This window comes from Monosiga brevicollis, genomic scaffold (assembly GCF_000002865.3).
Source record: "Monosiga brevicollis MX1 MONBRscaffold_15 genomic scaffold, whole genome shotgun sequence".
Taxonomy (NCBI): domain Eukaryota; class Choanoflagellata; order Craspedida; family Salpingoecidae; genus Monosiga; species Monosiga brevicollis.
In genome coordinates this window covers 477,985-497,362 of record NW_001865052.1, presented here as the reverse complement: position 1 = coordinate 497,362, position 19,378 = coordinate 477,985, and the positions used below count along the sequence as shown (strand labels likewise).

The window sequence follows — 19,378 nt, the reverse complement described above, 5'->3', positions numbered from 1 at the left end:
CAGTGCTGAGCTCAACAAGAAATGCGAACCTCTCACACACTCGTTCGCAAACACACTGTGGTTGTTACGCTTCAGAAGTGCGGACAACTTCTGTTTGAGAAGAACCAAAAAAAAAAAAATCTTTCTCTGCCTCTCGCTTTCGTCGTGAATTTCAACGCCTTGGGTTCTTTGTGCTTCTCAATAAGTGGACATGCGTGAAAGAGCGTAAAAGCGTGGAATGGCGCCTCAAAAGTATTGATTTCCAACTGCAGAAGCGTTATGGCAAAGGCGGGAGGCTTTTCCCGAAGCAGTTGGACTATTTGGAGGCTGATCGCTCGGGTTTCCTAAAGAAACAGAGTGGATGGGGCCAGGGCCGAGGCAGCGGCATAGGCGCCCTCGCGCACCTAGCAACAAGAATAAAGCAGACTCGTGAGTTGGAACGTGCTTTACATTGGGCCGCCCAGAAGCACAAGAGGGACACCTACCAGACTGCTGGTGTTGTAGCCCCAGAAAGTAAGCTGAGACTCGTAACCACCAATGTCGTACTCCTCGGGCGTGCAAAAGTAGCCCATGTGGTTCTACAGCCAAGTGGATGCACACATGAGACAAAGCATCACACACAAAGTTTCTGGGTTGTGAGCCAAGTACCTGGCTGTAGCCGAGAAGAAAGACGTCGTCAAAGCCCAGCTTGAGGCCATCGCCGCGCACCTGCCAAGATATAGCCATAGCCATAGCGTGAGAAATAAAAACGAGCCTGCAAATGCCGACACTGTACGTTCTCACCTGGGTGCCAAGGGCCGAGAGTGCTTCGCCAGGCAGCGTCACCATCAGGGTGGTGTATCCGGACGAGTCTAAATCCGACGGGCCAATGTGCAGATGTCATGAGTATTGCAAGGGTAGCAGAGCTTCGAGAAGCACAATCAAGTCGCTTCACGCACTCGTAAAGCGAAGGGCCGTGAAGCGGGGCTCGTTCTCGAGCCAGCCGCCGTTCAAGTGAGCGTTGATATCACACTTGAGAATCTCGCACAGCGTGCAAATGTCCAACGGACCACCAGAGGTGCTGCAGCACAACAGGTGTTCATCAGAGCGTGGCCAGGAGTCGATGGCAGGTCGCATCAAGACGTGATCAAGCATTGTGCGCACCAGTTCTCAAAGCGTGCAAGGGTAAAGTTCAGGTTGGTCAGGCCGAAAGACTTGACAGAGGAAGCCATCTCAAGCTCAATATCACCGCTTTGAATTTCACTGCGTGCCTAAGCACCGTTTGCAGACAATGCAGGAAAATGTTTTGAATCATTATGATGCTAGAGAGCTGCAGAAAAAGCGCCAATTGAAGTGAGATGTTGAAACAAGCGGATCTTGATCTACCTTCTTGACGGCATCGGCAATGATCTTGGCACCATCGTAGTTGGGCTTGTTGTTGCATGATTCCGGGGAAGGGTCAATGTCACCGGCATCGGCGTTGATGAACAAAGCATAGCCAATGTCTGCATCCTGTTCCAGCAAGGTGTTGACGCCACCCATGATGTCGGCATTGGACAACATCTGGTCGGGGCCCCAGCATGTGCCTGCGGCCAACGGAAGGAGACTGGTTGATTCAACCCAACAAGCAAAGGGTTGGGGCCAAGCCAGGGCGAGGTTGACGAACCGTGAATGGCAAAATTCCAGACAGTGGCCATGGCGTTGCCTTGAGCGTCGTCAATGCGAATGATGCCCAGGTGGGGATCAATGCTGTTCACGTCGAACAAAAGCAAGCGAGGTGGTGCGAATAAGGTGACTAAAATAAAGGCAGCTCGGAACACTATTCCACATGACCGAGCCGAATTGATGTTCACCCAACAAGGCAGAGGTGCGGACCCACCTATCCGGCTCAACGTAGGGCGAGATCTTGGCGCGACGGTTGACAGTCACGTTGTAGAGCTCAGCGTGGCCAACGCCAATGGTTGCGTCCTGGAGATTCTTCTCCGCCTCGATGATGGCCTAAGGTACGGTCTCCCGTAAATGCGTGGTTCTGGCCATGAAGCACAGGTCAAACCATAGAGCGATGCGTACCTGAGCGCAGGACTCGGCAACCATGGCTTGCAGCTCGGGGACCTAAGACAATCGGGACACTCAACATTAATATCGCCGCTTTAAAAAATAAACAAATCAAAACACAGAGAAGCATCGTGTCTGCAAACCGCTGCGGAGGCTCTTGATTGGATCGACCAGAAAGCTGCCAGCGGCAGACACATACCATGACATCGGTGGCAGGCGCCAAGGACCAGACGTATTCGGGTGAAACGGCACCAGGACCGGAATGAGTGTGCGAGCTACCGCAAACCAATGAGAATCGTCAGAACATAAAGGCTTGCAAAGCGCAAAGGTGATGGTTCTGAGGGAGAATGACGAGAGGGAGAGAGAGAGAGAGAGAGTGTGTGTGTGTGTGTGTGTGTGAGTGGGCGGAGACCGTAGCCTTACGCGTGAAGCATCATGTTTTCGGTGGTGACTTTGGCACCCTAGGTAAGGGAGCCAACCAAAGTGAGATGTACGATCAGATCTGAAGCCGTGTCAATCTAGCATCAAGCGATGGACTTTTGTTTCTCAAGCTGTAAGCATGTTTCTGTGACCGACCTGGGCTTGAGCCTTGTCCAGACACAGCTTGCGGAGGTTGCCATCAGCACCAATGGCATCCACAGTGACAAAGTACGAGCTTCAACGGACGAGCAAAACAAGGAAAAAAAAACACGGAAAGACAGGGTGAGGATAACATCACAACGCATCAATCGGCAGCTTGCAAGATGTTATGGAACGTCGGGCTGCAGGATATGCCGGCACGATGTGCAGTGCGATCGTTGTGTTTATGTCACACACACACACACACACACACACACACACACACACACACACACACACACACACACACACACACACACACACACACACACACACACACACACAAAATGGAGGTGAGCACAAAGAGCTAACCGAGTCTTGCCAGTGTCGATGACCAGAGCGCGCATCCAGGTGGGATCAAGGTGACCTTCGGAGGGTGTCATAAAGGCCGTGTACTTGCTATGATGTTTGCATGCACACATTCGATTGTGATGAGGCGCGGTAGCAGCAGGCTCGCGATCGATCGAAGATCCACAGGGGGCAAGATCTGCTCAAGTGGAAATCGATCAGGCAACGACGTACGTGTTTTGCGGAACAGGCCAATCAGGCACGCGGCGGGCGCCATGATTGTAACCAGCCAGAGGAACGCCAGTAGGCAGCGTTGCGTTTACCTAAAGATCGGATTAGATCACGTCAGTCCCCCCCATGAGGTCGACGCAAACCAAAGCTTGGTCATACTCAAAACGCCCACGCAGAACAAGGCGGATCCCATCTCACAAACACCAGCCGGGCGGCTTGATCCAAATGCTATCCTCAAAAACATGGATGCCAAGTGTCACGTACACGAGCTACACCAGCCTGAAGCGCGGCCACGGCCGGCAGCAGAGCCGCCAGCACCAACAACATGCGCATCGCCATGATCAGTGAGAGTGAGTGAGAAGGAGAGAGAGGATCGGAAAAAATTGAACGGGATCGGAATGGAGGAAACGTTAAAGGCATTCGAGGATGAAACAAGTCTTTTATTTACGACAACAACTTGATCTGCTTTTTCCATTACAACACCTTTCATGATGACTGTCAACGACATGAACCTCTTTTTGTGGAACACAAACCAGATATTGCGTTTTTGACAGCTGTTGAGAGAGAAAGAGAGAGAGAGAGAGAGAGAGAGAGAGAGAGAGAGAGAGAGAGAGAGAGAGAGAGAGAGAGAGAGAGAGAGAGAGAGAGAGAGAGAGAGAGAGAGAGAGAGAGAGAGAGAGAGAGAGAGAGAGAGAGAGAGAGAGAGAGAGAGACAGAGACAGAGACAGAGACAGAGAGAGAGACAGAGAGAGAGACAGAGACAGAGACAGAGAGAAAAATAAAGAGAGAGAGAGAGAGAGCGAGAGAAGCGAGTTTAGATCATCTCGCATCACCTCGTGCCTGCCTGCTCGCTGGGAACGGGCGCTCGTTCGGGTTTGTGCCGTTTGGGGCTCGACGACTGCCCGTCGACACTCTCTCGGCGGTTTGCGCTTGAGACCGCCTGCCCAAGGTAGTACTGATTACACTGGTAGTACTTGCGCTGGTTGGCAGGGGTGTGCAGTTCTCGAGAATCGCGCTTCGCTACGGCATGACCATGCTCTGCCTCTTGTGCAGGACCCTCGCTGCGCCATCACCCAGCCAAAGCAAGAGCATTGTGCCACCTAAATCTCCTCGGAGGACAACCTAGCCGCGTGCGCCCGATTGACACTGCTGACAAGACCCCGAAGAAAAGCTTGAGGGTCATTCCTGACCTCACACTGAGCAGAATGGCTCACCGCCAGGTTCCACAGCGCCGCCCCTCTTTCAAAGCCGCTCTTCCTGTACAGTTTATGCGAAAAGCTCAATTCGACCTTGTGGGGATCAATGACTGGTAGCCTTTGCGTCGACAGCCCCGTGACATCGCGGCTCTCCATCCGGCTGACAACCTCAGTCTCGACAGCGATGGTACGCACACACAGACTGACCTCCACTTTGCAGCGTTCGCATTGCTTGATGCAGGTTGACTCACACCAAGCACTGTTTGTGGGTTGTTTGTAGATGGGAACGGTGGTGCAGCTAGCCAGGTGTGTTGCAAACGCAATGACCAAAGCTTGTACAATACGGACTGCGCTCATCGCACCCGTTGTTGCTGCCGAACAGCTACACCGACACATTTCGACCATGGTCAAGGTCTCCTGTCTGGGCAAGCTACGTCTACTCCTGAAGGTGTGCGCTCGAAAGGGTGATGTCTTGTTTGCATGAACCCGGGATGTGGAATGAGCTTGGCAAAGCCCCCCTCCGCTGGCAAGATCAGGAGCAAGGGTACCGAGTGACGGAAGAGCTCATTCGTCACGCCCCATACACGCCCATGCCATTTGATCGAATAGGACCCAAAGTCCATGAGCAACAAAGCCATCGAGATCTGCGTCACTCTCCTCAGCCTTTATTTAATTGTCGAGCTGAATAATATCCCTCAAGGTCTGTTTTCATCCTCGCCTGACATCCCCCCTTTGCTGTTGCGCTCTTGGCCATGATTTTCCACCCGCATCCAATTGAACAATTCATCTTGCTTTCGGATTAGAATGTGCCTTGATGAGTCCTTGCCTCACTATTTACTTTGAGTACGTGCGCGTGCGCGTGTGTGTACTGGCTATGCCTCTTTGCCCTGTGCTTTGCCGATCGCCACCTGCTGCAACACCAACCTGTGGCACCTGATGGCGTCTTTTCTCTTGGCAGTGCTGGGGGATCCATGGATCCAAGCTTTCCCTTTGCTTCTTGTGGTCAAATGCGTCGCGACTGCGAGGTATTGCCTTGGGTGTGTGTGGCACGCGTAAACTTGGATAGATAGCTTTTTTCACCATGGCCGTGTGCTCAGTTGTCCTTTTCCAGATATCTGGTATCTCCCGAGGACGATGCTGAGAGCGCGCTCGCCGACTCACCCGACTTGTCGCCATATGTGGCGTTTTGCGAGTGCATTGATGGTTCCGTGGACGAGGTCCGTCCACGACATTCTCCATAATCACATGTTCTCAAGCTCGTCACAAGCTTTTTTCATAACCATGCATGCTCTCCTTTCCCTTGCCAGGTCTTTTGCTCCTTCTACTTTTCTACTTTTATCTTCCTTCTACTTGGCATTCTTGTCATCTACTTTGCAGAGGTGGGTCTGTGATATGTGCAACCATTTGGGGCAATATGTGCCTGCTTCTCTGACTTTTCTCTCGTTGTGCAATGGATTTTAAAAGGTGACCAATGAAGAAGACAACACCGAGACCTTGACCAAAGAGAATCGCAACCCACGACGTTGCGCCCACAGTGCCTGCGTCCTCTACTTTTTGGTCGCTCTCCTGTGCGTGAGCTCTTCGTCATGAATCACAGGCCATAAGGTACAGCAAGGGAGTATGTTTTTTGCTCTCTCATGCCCCTCCATTTGGTGCTTCTCTCTGTTAGATATTACGACCGACTCGTGGGCTGTTCCGGTCCCGACTTTGTTGAAGCTCAGCGGACCACTGTCTTCCTCAGTGCCGGTGCGAAGTAGCTTTGCTTTCACCTGCGCCCTGCTTGTCGCCATTCATGGCCCCCCGTCATTTCGCTAAATTGGCTGTCCGTGCCACTATCCCATGCAGCGTGCTTTGTGATTGCAATCATCATTTTTGCGATGGAGGAGATTGGGGTGTGGATCAATCCAGACTACTATGCAGGCCGCATGCCAGGTCAGTGGGACATAAAAAAAAAGAAAAAAGAAAAAAGAAAAAAGAAAAAAAAAAAAAGAAATAAATTGCACTCCCCTACATGGCCATGCAAGCCCCTTTTCGCCGTTCTTTTCGCCGTTCGCGCTCTTGCAAGCGAGTTATTTTTATCCCGCAATCCTTGTTTCACAAAGACTCTTCAATTTTGATGATGCTTGTAGGAGGCACGCATGCCCCAGATAAACCCGTCGAGGTGTGAGCCGACCTTGAAGCCTTCGTGATGAGGCTTTCAAGGGTCCCAGGTGAAGGTGTACAACTGTGTGTGGTAAAAAGGAAAAGTGCAAGTGTGAGTCCAGACTTGCCGACCCGTGTCTGTGACACCAATTGAAGCGGCTGTGCAACGCTCTCATCCTGTCAGAACCCATTCAGCACAAGGACACACACAACTGACCGATTGCATGGTGTTGGCGTATTGCCAAGCACCCTCAATGACCGGCTCCAACAGCGGCACGAAGCGCTTCAACGCGCCGACCACAGCCTCCATTTGAGGCCTGCACATGGATATCGACACCAGATATTTGAGTGCCTGACAAAAGGTCTGGTGCCAACACATGAGAGAAAGCGGTGGGGACAGGACGAACACGTACCGGGTCAAGGTTTGCCACAAGGGGTTGCGGATCAAGTAGAAAATCAAAGTGATCTGACGGTGCTTGAGTTCACGATGTTCTTGGGGAGACAGCTTCTTGACCTGTTTGTGTGCCAGCACCAAGCTGCCCACATCCAGCAGCAGGGCTGTTGAAAAGGGGACCCAAGAGCGCTGTCCACAGAGGCGACGCAGCAGCACTAAGGGATAAGCGAGTAAGACCGTGAGGGCGGCCACCGAGAAGCGTCAGCAATGTGTGGCTCTCTAGACTTACGATGCATCAGCGGGCGAGAATTGTGCATCAGCTCCGCGGCAAAGGTTTCCACGCTGAGAGACGACGGACTGCAACCACCCTGGGCCTCGCTGGCTTGAATCTTGAATCGGTGGAAGCGATTCAGGTTCCGCTGCCGGAGGCGACACAGCACGCATGTCAGCCCCTCCCTATTCGCGACGCGTGAGAAAAGGCAAACCAGGAGCGACCATCATGAGCCAAGGAGAGGCGGTCTCAAGACGGGTCAAGCAAGCTGATAAGACCGCACATGGCCTCGGAGTTTTCTGCAGAGGCTTGAAAGACCATTCCAGAGCGAGGGAGAAGATTGGACACGGGTGTGGTCCCATCTTCAATCTTTGCCGTAAAGTCGACTAATATGATGCCACGCAAACAAAGCAAGGGGTCGTCCGTGATCGGCAGCCGTCGTTTTCAACTGAACTTATCAAGTACTACCCTACGATTGCATCGGTCATACCTGGAGCATCGCAGCGGGGGCACACAATTTCGGTCCCATCGCCTGGGTCGCCTGATTGGGTGTGGGACGGTAGGGACGGTGTGAGGCGCTCACAATCACAAGTGTAATGAGTGAGAATTGCGGACAAAGACTCGAGTGCGACGTCGCAGTACCATCATTGTTTGGCACCCAAGCATTTCGCATCTGTGCGTCTTGTACTGCACGAGCCACGACAGCATCACAGGCTTTGCAAGCTCCATTGTTGTCCAGCGGTCTGGGTGCACAGCACGGGTCGCGGCAAGGAGACAGCAAAATGGACAAGGTGCCGGCAAAGAAGGCGGCGTGGAAGCTGTCAAACCAAACAATAAGCCATAGCAATCCCAACGTACCCAGCACAATCGCTGCACACCAGATGCATCCGGGGCAGGGTACCACAAGGGTCATTGGGAAGCTGCAAGCGGCCCCCTTTGAGAAGAAGCAGCGTGCGTAGCACGAGCCTACGCGCGGGCCAAGCAGAGGGAGGGGACATTCACAGGTTCAGGCGGTTGAACTAAAGCGGACGCGCCAAATCCTTGACCATTGCATTCAACCCCTTCCGCCTCAATCCAGCCAAGCGCTCATGACAAACTTGGCCAATTCAAGGCAGGTCACAAGACGCCAGCGTGCAGTGTCCGATGTGATTTTGAGAGCAATAAGTTCGAGAGCAACCTAACATCAAGCACATGCAAACCTAGTCAGGTGATGTTCAGCGGCTACTTGCACCCGTTGGTAGAGTGTCACTTCGAGGTGATCCGCCAAACGCTTGTTGGGAAACCCACCTGAACTTTGTGGATAATGCTCAGAACGAGGAAAAACTGTCGTTCCATCCCATCGCGAGAAGCTTTGATCTATCATCGTTACGAGCATGGTCAGGTGCCCTAGGCTAGCAGGTCGACACCAGCCCAGCCCGTGTTTGGTACTCAGTGCTGATGAGCATACATTGGGGATGCTGCGGACAGCGGACATGTCGTTAAAGAGGGCCAAACAGTTGACCAAGCCTGAGACTGCGGAGCAGAGGCAGCGATCCAAGAGGTGAGGCACGGCACGCGACGCCATGACAAAGGACTGCGGCGGCGCTGCGAGATGAAAAGTCCACACTTGATTCTGAAGTCAGCTCCTTCAGCTTGTGGGCTATGTTGGGCCAAGTGAATACACAGTGGGAAAGATGAGAGCGACCCGGGCACACAGCTCTGGGCTGGCGAGTAAACAGGGCGAGCGCACATGGGCGCGTGCGATGATTCCATACCAGGCAGAAGATAGCCGATGCCTCTCAAGAGCTTCTCCATTTGTGCCGCCGTTGCCACGTGCTTTCTAAACACGCGAGTCCCCAGACAAGGTGAGGGCACGACCTCAAAGCACCAATCCCCGTCCATTCGCGGACGGGTGCACAGCGGATCGATGGCCTTGCAAGCCAATACATTGCCCAGATAAGGGTGGAGTAGGCTACATCGACACTGACCGCAGCAGACGCGCATAATCGTCCATCCAGGCAGAAGCCATCGTTCTCAGTCTCCCCCCCACGGCACGCCGACTTGAGTCGATCGCGCAAAAAGAGAGAGAGAGAGAGAGAGAGAGAGAGAGATAGAGAAGAGAGAGACAGAGATCTCGAGAGAGAGAGAGCAAGTCTAACGAACTTTCTGTGCCAGTCTCCGAGTCTCTACAGGGACTGAAGCCTGGTTGAAGGACACAACGAGACTACAATAACTCCTGTATCCAGTGCACCAAGTGTGTCAAGATCGTTATGCACCCATGCTTGCTGGTACAACAACTTCGAAATTATCTGCACAAAGGTCGGGCCCATTTTGGGTTTGGACACAAATTCCAATCACCAGCAGCACCAACTGCTTCTCTGCGCGCGCAGCCAGATCGTCGTGAGCTCATCACTCGCCTCGCGCTGGGTGGATCACGTTGCCAATTCCTGCTGCTGAGCCTCTCTTCTGGCACTGGCATTGAACGACAATCGGATTGTGTCTCGTACTGACGCCCCTGCACCTTGTGCTGAGCCAACGGGGCTCCGATTTTTCGGAATTCTGGCTCACACACACCAAGCTCAGCAGTCATGGCATCTTCAGCGTCTGCTGCCCAGCCCAGCTCCGAGTTGTCGGAATCGGTTGCGACTTCTGAGAGCGCTCATGACCAGGTCTTCGGCTCTGAATCGACCCCGCCCCCTTCCATTGAGATTCATCCAGATGAAGACACGTCTGGATCAAGAAAACCAAACCGGGCTCAGATTCACAGCAACCCGGACCAGCCTTTGGTCTCGGCCCACTCTTCTCCCAACTTGCGCCCTCGAGCTGCCACCGAGGGCGCCGAAGTCAACGATGAGCATTTGGATCCCGCACTTGGCGTGATCCAGCGCTCTGAATCGGCCGTTATGCTCAGCAAAGTTGTGCGCCAGTCTGTGACAAAATCGTATGGTCACAATTCTTCTCGCCCACGCGTCCAGGTCAAGCGCAAAACTTACGCCCAGATGAAGCAAGAGCGGCTGGAGCGTGAGGCCGAGGAAGCTGCTGCCGAAGAAGCGGAGCGACAAGCCGCCGCTGCACGTGCTGCTGCGGAACAGGAGGAGGAGGCCGCGGCCGCAGAAGCAGCTGAAGCAGCCGCGGAAGCCGAGCGCCAAAGAGCTGCGGAGGAGCAAGCTGCCCAAGCTGCCCAAGCTGCCCAAGAAGCTGCCGAGGCCGAACAAGCACGCTTGGAGGCTGAAGCGCAGGCAGAAGCAGAGCGTCTGGCTCAGGCCAGCCTTGAAGAGGAAGCAGCGGCCAAGGCCGCTGCGGCCGCCTTGGCACAACAGGATAGCGGTGGTAGGTTTGCCCTCGCCATGGCAGGCGGTCTCACTGAAGGCGCATGGTCATCACATCTAACTTTTCCCCCTTGCTTTCCTTGCCGCAACAGATGACAGTGACTTGTACAGCGATGGTGAAGAGGACGGGGAGAGCTCTGCTGCAACAGCGTCAGCGCCAGTCGATGATGACCTGTACAGCTCTGAGGATGAATCCGATACCGCTGATGGTCTGTCGTCCTGTGTTAGCTCGGCTCGATCGTGTCCGCTTTTGATCTGGCATTTTTTAATCTGGTCATGATGGCACTGGCTTTGTGTCGAACATGATAGACTCGCTACCCGCCAACTTCTCTCTTCTGTCCGAGCCGGCGCGGCGTCTCCTGGAACGCAGCGAGGCCATTTACGCGCTTGTCCACAAACATTTGCAAAAGCGGCTGCAAGCAAGCAAAGAAGCCGGCAAGTCAAGGCGCGCTGAATCTTTTTTTTTTTTTTTTTTTTTTTTTTTTTTTTTTTTTTTTTTCCCAGACTGCGACCACTCATCTTTTCGTCTGTTGATTCAGAACCAGCAGCGCCACTTGATTTAAGTGCCGAGGAGCGATTCACGCTCGTGACCGAGACGCATCTGCTCGACAAGGTCTGTTGCTTTTGAGCGTGGCTCATTGACATGTGTACCACATACCTCGCAATTGATCCATTCACTGAGGACTGTGGTGTTAGGTACTCGAGGCGACTGGCCGCCGCCACGCACGCCTCATGACAGATCTGCCACCCCTGCCCTCGGAGGGTCAGTCCGAGATTGCGGAAGTGCAAAAAAACACCACGGCGCAAGCAGATCAATTGGGCGAAGCCGATGTATTGGCCTTTGAGGAGCGGCTATCCGAATTTGCTCTCGCCCTCGCCATCCATGATCACGAGCAACAGGTTGGACTTGTGCTATCTTGGTTGCCCGACCGTGCTTTTGCAGCTTTCTTGATCTCACAATGCAATCGTGTGCCAAACCCTTGACTTGATCCTCAGCACGGAACCAGCGCCGAGCCTCGCCAAGTAAGCAATGTCAACGTTTTTTTATGATTGGGGATTTGGTTATTGCAATGGCATGGAACCCGATCATGATCTCGTGCTCACACCGTGCCGCTTGTGCCAGAAAACCAAACAAGAGATTTTGATCGAAGCAATGGAGAAGATGCTCAAGGCTCATCAACAACATAAGCAAGCCAAAGAAGATGCCATGCGTGCTAGGTACGTGAAGTGGCACCTGATATGAGGCGCTGAGCGCTCATCCCACTCAGCGGCCTTGCTCCTGGCCTTGAGTAGATTAATGGAACAAGTCTTGTCCAAGAGCAAGCAAAAAAAGCACAAGGACAAGATCAAAAAGGGAGACCTGAAAAAGGTTTTGAAGAAGGTGACGAACGACACCCCAGTTTATGCCGTCTGTAACACATACAAGAGCCTGCACGCAAAGGATAAGTATTTCTTGTCTTTTGAAATGGGTCAGGAGCTCAAAATCCTCAGGTTTGTGCCCCACGTGTGCGCCTCTAGCACCATGTTTGTTTGTTTGTCGTCTGCGCACATGTAATTGGCTGCGTCTGAGCGCTCCGTTTGACAAGCGAACTCCTGCCGGGGTGCTCTTTAGTGTGGACGGCACACCCCGAGGCCTCTGGCTTGCTCGCGCTAATGAAGAGGTACAAACTACTGATCCCGGTCCCCACCCGACCCCACCTAATGAGCAAATGGCTCGAAGTGCTTTTTCCTCACACAACCGTGCTTTGACAGGTTGGCTTCGTGTACACCCATGACTTGATCATTGATCCAAGTTATGTCATGTCCCAGATGCACAACAGTGCATAGCTTTGCAGGACTCGGAATATTAAATTGACTTGTGTGAGAGAAAGATATCGTCCTATCTTCATGCTCTGCCAATCACTTGCATGTCAACGCGCTTGCACCGATCATAAGCCACCCCTTCCATCATATTGAAGCAGGTGGCCTCTTGGCATCAAGCCTTTCATACGCCCGTCATCCCATTCAAACACCCACGATAACAACCAACCAAAATACACCCATAACCAATTCACATGTCAATCCATTTTTCCAGGCTCCTTCAACCAACTAACTGCATGATGAAGAAAAAAATTTTCGTTGAACTGCCTGTTCTTCTTCTGTTAAAGTTTTCGCCTTTTTTTCACTTTACAAGGCATCACATTTTTTTCTTTTTTTTCGTTTGGTGACGGTTGACAAACAAACAAACACATACGCATTTTCAAGCTCGGAGCGACACGAGTTGCTGGTTCTTTCAACTGGCAGCTGGTGGGGGTGGCAGAAGTTGGCTGATCGTCAGCTACTCAAAGCCGTGTATCCATTGGCCTGTTCTGTGCTTCCAGGATCAAGCCTGGTCCGAAGCGGCTCGGAAGCTCCAGCTGGCCTCGCATACGCTTCGCGCGTGTTTCGAGGCCCTGCCTGCGACTGGCTGCTTCACCGTGTTTCGCTCCTGTGACTGCCGTGGCTGTCACCGCAATTGCTACTTCTGCTTTGCTTGCTATTACCAACGCGACCTCCACCATGGCAAAGACAAACGAGGACAATGCCAAGTTTTGGTTTGGCGTCCAACTCGAGGTACGACAGATCACCTCGCCCTGTCGAGTGTGCATGGTGCCCATCAAATGATGGCCATATCGCAGAGCACTGTTCAATGGATGATATGCTTTCCTGCAGGTGACTCAAAAGCTCCTTGCAGCCGAAGATAAAAAGCTTGCGGCAATGCAGAAACAGCTCGGCGAAGAGGATGATTTGGGCCTTCGTCGTCTCGCGAACAAGTGAGATATCTCACATGGCCTTTGCCTTTGCCTTTTGCCATTTGTGTCTCACCGCGCCATCTCACGATCGCAATGCCACGGTCACCTTCTCATCAACCATGTGGCCCCGACCTTCAATCATTTGAACTCCAGACGCCTTCGTCATCAATTTGAGCAACTCAACAAAGAGTTTGATGAAACAGTTGCTGGACTAGCCAGTAGTGGAAGTCTGGTGGTGAGTGCGCAGGTGGTCACTGTCCTGCTTCGGTTCACACAACTTATACTAAGAACGCACTAACACTTGACTGGCACAGCGTTTACGAAGCCTTCCCAGCATCGGTGCACTGAAACCAACCAAAACTAGGGTGGGTACTCGTGTGCCCCTTGCATGTTTTGCAAGAGCCCGCAGTGAGCGTGGTGTCTAAATCAGCTGAATTGGTTTCTAGACCTCCGTCTTCAATTCCATGGGTCTCGACAAGGCTGCCCATGCATCACATTCGGTGGGTGAATGCAAAAACAGTCTTGAATCGTCACCCTGTATTAATTACCACAGGACCCTGTTGCTCACTTGCCAGCCCACGTCTGCTCCTCTTTTCTTCTCACCACCAGTCACACTCAGAGGAAGTGCGTGCTGCTGCCTTGGCGGCCGTGCGTGCCTACAAGGCCAAGCGTTCGTCATCCGCCGTCGCCACCGAATCGGACGAAGCGCCTGAATCAGAGCTGCAGTTTGAGCAAGGCCGACTTGTTTCCGGCACCTTGGTATATTTGCCCTGACCCAAACTCGCATTCATTACAGCCGGCCAATCAAGTCTGCTCATTTTTTTTTTTTCCTTCTTTCTTTCTCTCATGCCCATCTTGCTGCGTTGAAAGGATGCATTGATTGCTTTTTTTCTGCCGACAGACGCGCACATGCCTGAAAAGTTGTTTGTGTTTACCTTTCTTGCTACATCTCGGTACGTGCTCTGCTATCGGAGCTTGAGTCCTCCTTTAATGCTGCACCACGTGTAACAAATTGTGAACCACTTGTTTTAGGCTTTTTATCGCTCCCCATGAGCTTCTTGTGCGCTTTGCTGAGCACGTGCAAGATAGCGTACAAGACGCTGCGCCAGAGGCCATGCCCACTGTTCGTCTTGACATGCCTCTGCATCCAGTCATTCATGCGCTCGCGTCTTGCCACACTGATGCTTGACTTATTTTTCCATTTTTTTTTTTGTTTTTTGCGCTCTGAACAAAACTGCAGAGTCAAGCTGAGGACACGGTGGCGTACAAATGTGCTCGAATTCTTCGGTTGGTTCTCATTTTCCAAAGCAGCAATTCAAGCTGGGCTAATCTTTTGCCCCTGTCCTTTGACCCGCCAAATATGTAATGCGCTTGATTATCCTTGTTCTTAGCGAGTGGACAGATACCTTCAGCTACGACTTCCGTGATGAACGGATGATGTTACCGTTCAAAGCAGCAACGCAGGCACTTGCAAAATACCACCCAGCACTTCGCGCTGCCTGTGGTGATATTCAACGAACCCTATTCGCCCAGGTGGGACTTGCAAAAAAAAAAAAAAAAAAAAAGCTTGCGCTTGCATTTGTCTTTGACCCTCGGTGTATGCTGAGGTCATATCACACTTTGACTTGTTCCCGCAGCTTAACGAACTTGAGCAATTCGAAGCTCGTTTGAAGAAGGAATTCGAGCTTCAAATCAAGGCTCGCAACGATACCCTGTCGACGGGCCGCAAAGCGGTCTGTTGTTGCCTTAGACGCCCCCCTCATCGCTTAGTGTCCTTTCTAATAAGCATTCCTTCTCCACTTGCCGCTCTTCTGTCATGTTACGTGTCAATTCTCAGCCGGACGTGAACACGTTCGATTTCAACTTGTCGCCACAAGAGTGCGGCGAACAGTTGAAGGTATCACATTGCCTGAACGGGCAGCAAATTGACATTATACTTCCTCCGGACTGCCCCACGAAAGTGGGTTCACTTCGCGGTGAGACTGACCAGGTTCGACTTTCGTGACCCTTGCACTTACAGATTATTGAGATGGAACGACTGGCTGCCATTGGACCAGAAGAGTTTATTCAAACTTTTGTACGCGGCGATGATCATGAGGCAAGCCAAATCTCTTGTTTGCACTTTCTTCCGATCACACCCCTGGTCACTCACCAGCGAATTTCATCATCATAGCATTACACAGATATGCGCGAGGCGCACAATGTTGAGGCCTACGTCGAATGGATCAACCGCTTAAGGTCAGAGAGATGTCATGCGAGCTTGCCAAGCACCCGTGTACACGTGCTGAGCTTTATCCGCCGAGACTTGAATTTCACTTCTCGACATTCCATGCAGCTACGTCATAGCTGGGGAGATTGTGCGCCACCCCAACCGCAAAGACCGAACACGTGCCATCGAGTATTGGATTCAGGTAACTTTCATACACCCTTTCATCGCTTGCTTTGCCACGTCGGCATTAGAAGAACCCTGTCACGCTCTCACAAATGCTTCTTCTTAGTGTGCTGCAGCGTGCCATTCGCAGCACAACTTCAACTCGATGATCGGTATCATCTCGGCACTCAACTACGCTTCACTTGGACGGTGTGTGCATGATTGCAGCCATCTCACGCAGTGGCAGCTGCTTTTGTGTCACCATTTTCTCTTGAAATTAATGCGCGCTCATGAGTTTCAGGTTGAAAAAATCTTGGGAAAAAGTGGGCAGCAAGCATATCAACGAGTTTAAGCGCCTTGAGGTGAGGCGCGACATCGCTAACCTATGTGGGGGCGACAACGAATATGAGGATGCTCTTTTATATTTGCCGCCGCTCCTCTAGAACGTCATGGATCCGACGGGCAACTTTCGCGCGTATCGTGAAGAAATGATGTCACTCCTATCCTCCAACGACGTGGTCCCCTTCTTTAGCCTGATGATCAAGGTTTACCAACTCTCCCTCTCCACGCCAGCCGTGTGCACCTGAAACATCTTACAAGCCTGCCCCGATTTGTTTGGCCAGGATGTTTATTTCACGAAGGAAATGTCCGAAAAGAAACTCGCAAATGGCCATATCAACTTTAATACCATGTGGATGTGCGTTTGGTGCTAAGTGTGCTCCTCCTGTTTGTACTTGCCCATTATCAACTCATACTTGCTTGAATCGGCCGACCAGGTTGAGTGACCGACTTGCGGAGTTTATGGTGCTCAAATCAGGCGCCAAACCCGCTTCCCGGCGCGATGACTTCATTCGCTACATCAAGACGGTCCCGGTTTACTCTGAATACGGTTCGGCATCCCTTGACCCTCAACGACTTCTGCAGGATTGCAGACATCGGTTTTCGGCGAATCCCTCAATCATTGTGCGTGTGTTTATCCAACTGAATGACTTCTGCGTCAAATAGAACTCTACCGGCTTTCCGTCGATTCCGAGCCCCCTTCAAAAGCAGAGAAAGAGCGCACGCTTAGGCGATTAAAGTGTGTTTGAAAGAGTTGTTTACCTCACCCCTCTTCACATGATGGGTGCTGTGAACAATTCATCGACCAGCTCATGGACCTGACTTGCGCGGTTGATTTAGGAATTTGGAAGACGCTGCTGGTGGCGAAACTCTTGTCAACCCAATGTCGCGGCGCCCGAGCGTGGCCGGACCAACTTCATCCGCCAAAGACCAAACCACGACTGACCAACCAGAACCCATAGCCGATGCCGATGAAGAACAGTACGGTTTTGATTAGCATATCGTTCTTTAAAGCTTTCAAAAATCAATCCCTCTTTGTGAGTTGAAATGAAATCGCCCACCTTGATTTGCTCAAAGACCATGATGCGCATTCACAAACACCGCCAGACATCCGACAAGACATGTGAAAAGTGCATTCGATCGTAACGAGGACATGTATCAAACCAGATGTCGCATTCAGAAGAGTGCAAAACGATCACGACACGATCAGGAAACACAACAACGTCACGATTGTTTCAAACAAGACTACGAGCTTGTGGCCGACAAGGTCCCTGGCCTCTTGCGCGCCTTTGAACGACACTATGCTCGACCCACTACCCACTGCATTGTCGACAAGTTCTTCAAGGTGATTGACATTGATGTTGGCCAAGGCATTGTGCAGGGCAACGAGCTATCGCCCTTCTTCTTTGCCCTGTACTCCTGTGAGGTCCTCGGCCTCCTCGACGCCACCACTGACTACCGCTGCAAGGTCATCAAATACCTCGACGACATTGTACTGATGGGTCCCGCGGAGGACGTGGCGGCCGACGTGGGGATTGTCAAGGCTCGTGCAGAGTCTGCTGGCCTCCATCTGCAGCCCAGTAAGAGCCGCTTCTACATGCCTCGCCACCATCCCGCTTCCATCACTGCTATCAAGTCTGTATTGCCAGATGCCGTGCGCGAGACGGCCAACACGGGCATGACGGTCTTGGGAACGCCGATTGGCCGTCGCGAGTGGATGAAGAAGCAGCTGAACGACAAGGCAAAGCACATTGCTGGCAAGCTCAATGACATGCTGACGACCGGTGTCTCGCTTCAGGCCCTCCTCACGGCCATGCAGTACGTGCCTAGCCTCATCAACCACCTCTACACGCTGCCCCCAAGTCTCACGTCGGGCTTGTCCGAGCTCTTGAACCGTGCTTGCAAGGACACCTTTGTCAAAGCCTTTTTTGCGAAGGTAAACCTGTCTGCACCAGCTGGAGCTGAAGGTCATGACGTTACGCTGGAACAGCTCCTTGAGGCTCGCCTCTTCACGCGGGCCAACACCGGGGGCTTTGGCCTGCACGACTTGGTTGAGCGCGGTCCGGTGGCTTATGTCTGCAACATGGCCAAGCTGGCCACTCGCTACCCTCGGGTCTACGATCGACTTTTGGAGGATGCATCGAGGGCTGCCGACTTTGAGGCCCACGTGCAGCGAGCCGGCTTCCAGATGGCCACGGTCAAGGACGCGGCGACCCAGCGACCAAGATCATTGCCCTCCGCTCCAAGGCGGCACTGGACGACCTGATGGACAAGTGTGCGCTGGACCTGCAGCAGGCATATCTGGCCTCACGCGAGTGGGGCGTCAGCACAGTCTTGACCATGCGGGGTCGGGACAAGTTGCGTCGCTTGAGCGACACGACCTTTGCCATTGCGGTTGTGTCCATGATGGGTTTTGGCCTCCATGAACTCATCAATGTCAAGCCGACGGACAAGTGCCCGCTCTGCAGCAGCAAGACACCTCAGCCGCGACTGACCCGCGAGCACCTGCTGACCTGCCGTCCCATCAAGCGTCACAACGCCCTTCGCGACGAGATGGGCCGCCTGCTCAGGTACGCCACCCTCTCCCATGTCTGGGTGGAAAAGTATTAAAGGTGTATGTCCAGTACAGTGTAATGTGTGTGGACAAGGCGATTGTCACAGAGGTATCCAACCAATCGAAGTGCATACGAGAACATGGATTGAAGCAAGGCGAAGGAACAAGACAGAACAAGACAGAAGGAGGGAAGTGGAACGACCGAGGTCAAGAAGGAAAATGGTACCAATCCAGGGAGATCGCTCCCATTTATAGCAGGTGGAAACACACACACACACAGTGGAGACAGAGAATGGACTATCACACTGAAGACAGGTGGAAGCGATATCAGCAATCTGTTGGGTACAACAGATGCCACAACAAGATGCCACAACAAGATGGTACAACCAGATGTTACACAACAAGGTGGGACAACATCAAGTACCAAAGGACACACTACGTGGTAAAGTATACCGTCTCAGATTGTGCCTCTAATACTCCCCTTCAAGCTGAGAACGGAAGAGCATGTCACACAAACGACGATGGCTCGGTCCATTGAGCAGCTTGGTGAGAAGGTCAGCAACCATGTCCTTGGTCCCGCAGAACCGGACATCGAGCTGGTTGCGTTCATACCTCTCTTGCACAAAGCGATACTTGACAGCAATGTGCTTGGAGCCCGGAGAGTTGGCTCCGTTTGTAATCATGTGGATCGCCGCCTGGTTGTCACTGAACAACACGGGCTTGAAGACGGCGTGTGAGAGTTCACGAACCAAATGATCAACAAACATAGTCTCGCTGGCCGCAGAGTAAGCAGCCATAAACTCGGCTTCAGCAGTAGACGTGGCAGTGACCGTCTGTAGCTTGGAGCGCCACTGCACGGGTCCACCAGCGAGGTAGACAATG

At 52.4% G+C, this 19,378-nt stretch overlaps 4 protein-coding genes across 4 annotated transcripts; 2 read left to right on the top strand and 2 right to left on the bottom strand.

The window, feature by feature from the left end:
* Positions 1–323: 323 nt before the first annotated feature.
* Positions 324–3,980, bottom strand: MONBRDRAFT_26669 (uncharacterized protein; the record flags this gene model as incomplete). Its single annotated transcript, XM_001747006.1, has 16 exons — positions 324–383; positions 465–557; positions 628–687; positions 763–830; positions 918–1,039; positions 1,123–1,229; positions 1,345–1,544; positions 1,625–1,707; positions 1,838–1,956; positions 2,029–2,070; positions 2,213–2,288; positions 2,437–2,474; positions 2,590–2,668; positions 2,830–3,030; positions 3,154–3,242; positions 3,684–3,980. 16 exons carry the CDS (start codon positions 3,978–3,980, stop codon positions 324–326), a joined length of 1,734 nt encoding a protein of 577 aa, XP_001747058.1.
* Positions 3,981–4,355: 375 nt separating this feature from the next.
* MONBRDRAFT_26668 (uncharacterized protein) lies at positions 4,356–6,103 on the top strand (the record flags this gene model as incomplete). The annotated part of the gene is made up of 11 exons (XM_001747130.1): positions 4,356–4,409; positions 4,464–4,533; positions 4,627–4,652; positions 4,729–4,794; positions 4,956–5,046; positions 5,150–5,189; positions 5,305–5,383; positions 5,444–5,563; positions 5,654–5,725; positions 5,811–5,914; positions 6,016–6,103. 11 exons carry the CDS (start codon positions 4,356–4,358, stop codon positions 6,101–6,103), a joined length of 810 nt encoding a protein of 269 aa, XP_001747182.1.
* Positions 6,104–6,453: 350 nt separating this feature from the next.
* On the bottom strand, positions 6,454–9,722 carry MONBRDRAFT_26667 (uncharacterized protein; the record flags this gene model as incomplete). Its single annotated transcript, XM_001747005.1, has 10 exons — positions 6,454–6,540; positions 6,706–6,805; positions 6,902–7,046; positions 7,172–7,301; positions 7,644–7,896; positions 8,012–8,119; positions 8,353–8,440; positions 8,908–8,972; positions 9,121–9,318; positions 9,640–9,722. 10 exons carry the CDS (start codon positions 9,720–9,722, stop codon positions 6,454–6,456), a joined length of 1,257 nt encoding a protein of 418 aa, XP_001747057.1.
* Positions 9,723–10,131: 409 nt separating this feature from the next.
* On the top strand, positions 10,132–18,552 carry MONBRDRAFT_33014 (uncharacterized protein; the record flags this gene model as incomplete). The annotated part of the gene is made up of 30 exons (XM_001747129.1): positions 10,132–10,462; positions 10,554–10,670; positions 10,771–10,900; positions 10,966–11,074; positions 11,158–11,361; positions 11,585–11,679; positions 11,755–11,952; positions 12,822–13,053; positions 13,153–13,253; positions 13,386–13,467; positions 13,679–13,732; positions 13,842–13,991; positions 14,103–14,185; positions 14,265–14,355; positions 14,473–14,519; positions 14,624–14,765; positions 14,870–14,965; positions 15,070–15,222; positions 15,253–15,309; positions 15,406–15,470; positions 15,568–15,643; positions 15,731–15,813; positions 15,905–15,965; positions 16,047–16,148; positions 16,227–16,300; positions 16,380–16,492; positions 16,609–16,681; positions 16,783–16,923; positions 17,050–18,139; positions 18,190–18,552. The coding sequence occupies 30 exons, from the start codon at positions 10,132–10,134 to the stop codon at positions 18,550–18,552; spliced, it is 4,713 nt and encodes a 1,570-aa protein (XP_001747181.1).
* Between the last annotated feature and the right edge of the window lie 826 nt (positions 18,553–19,378).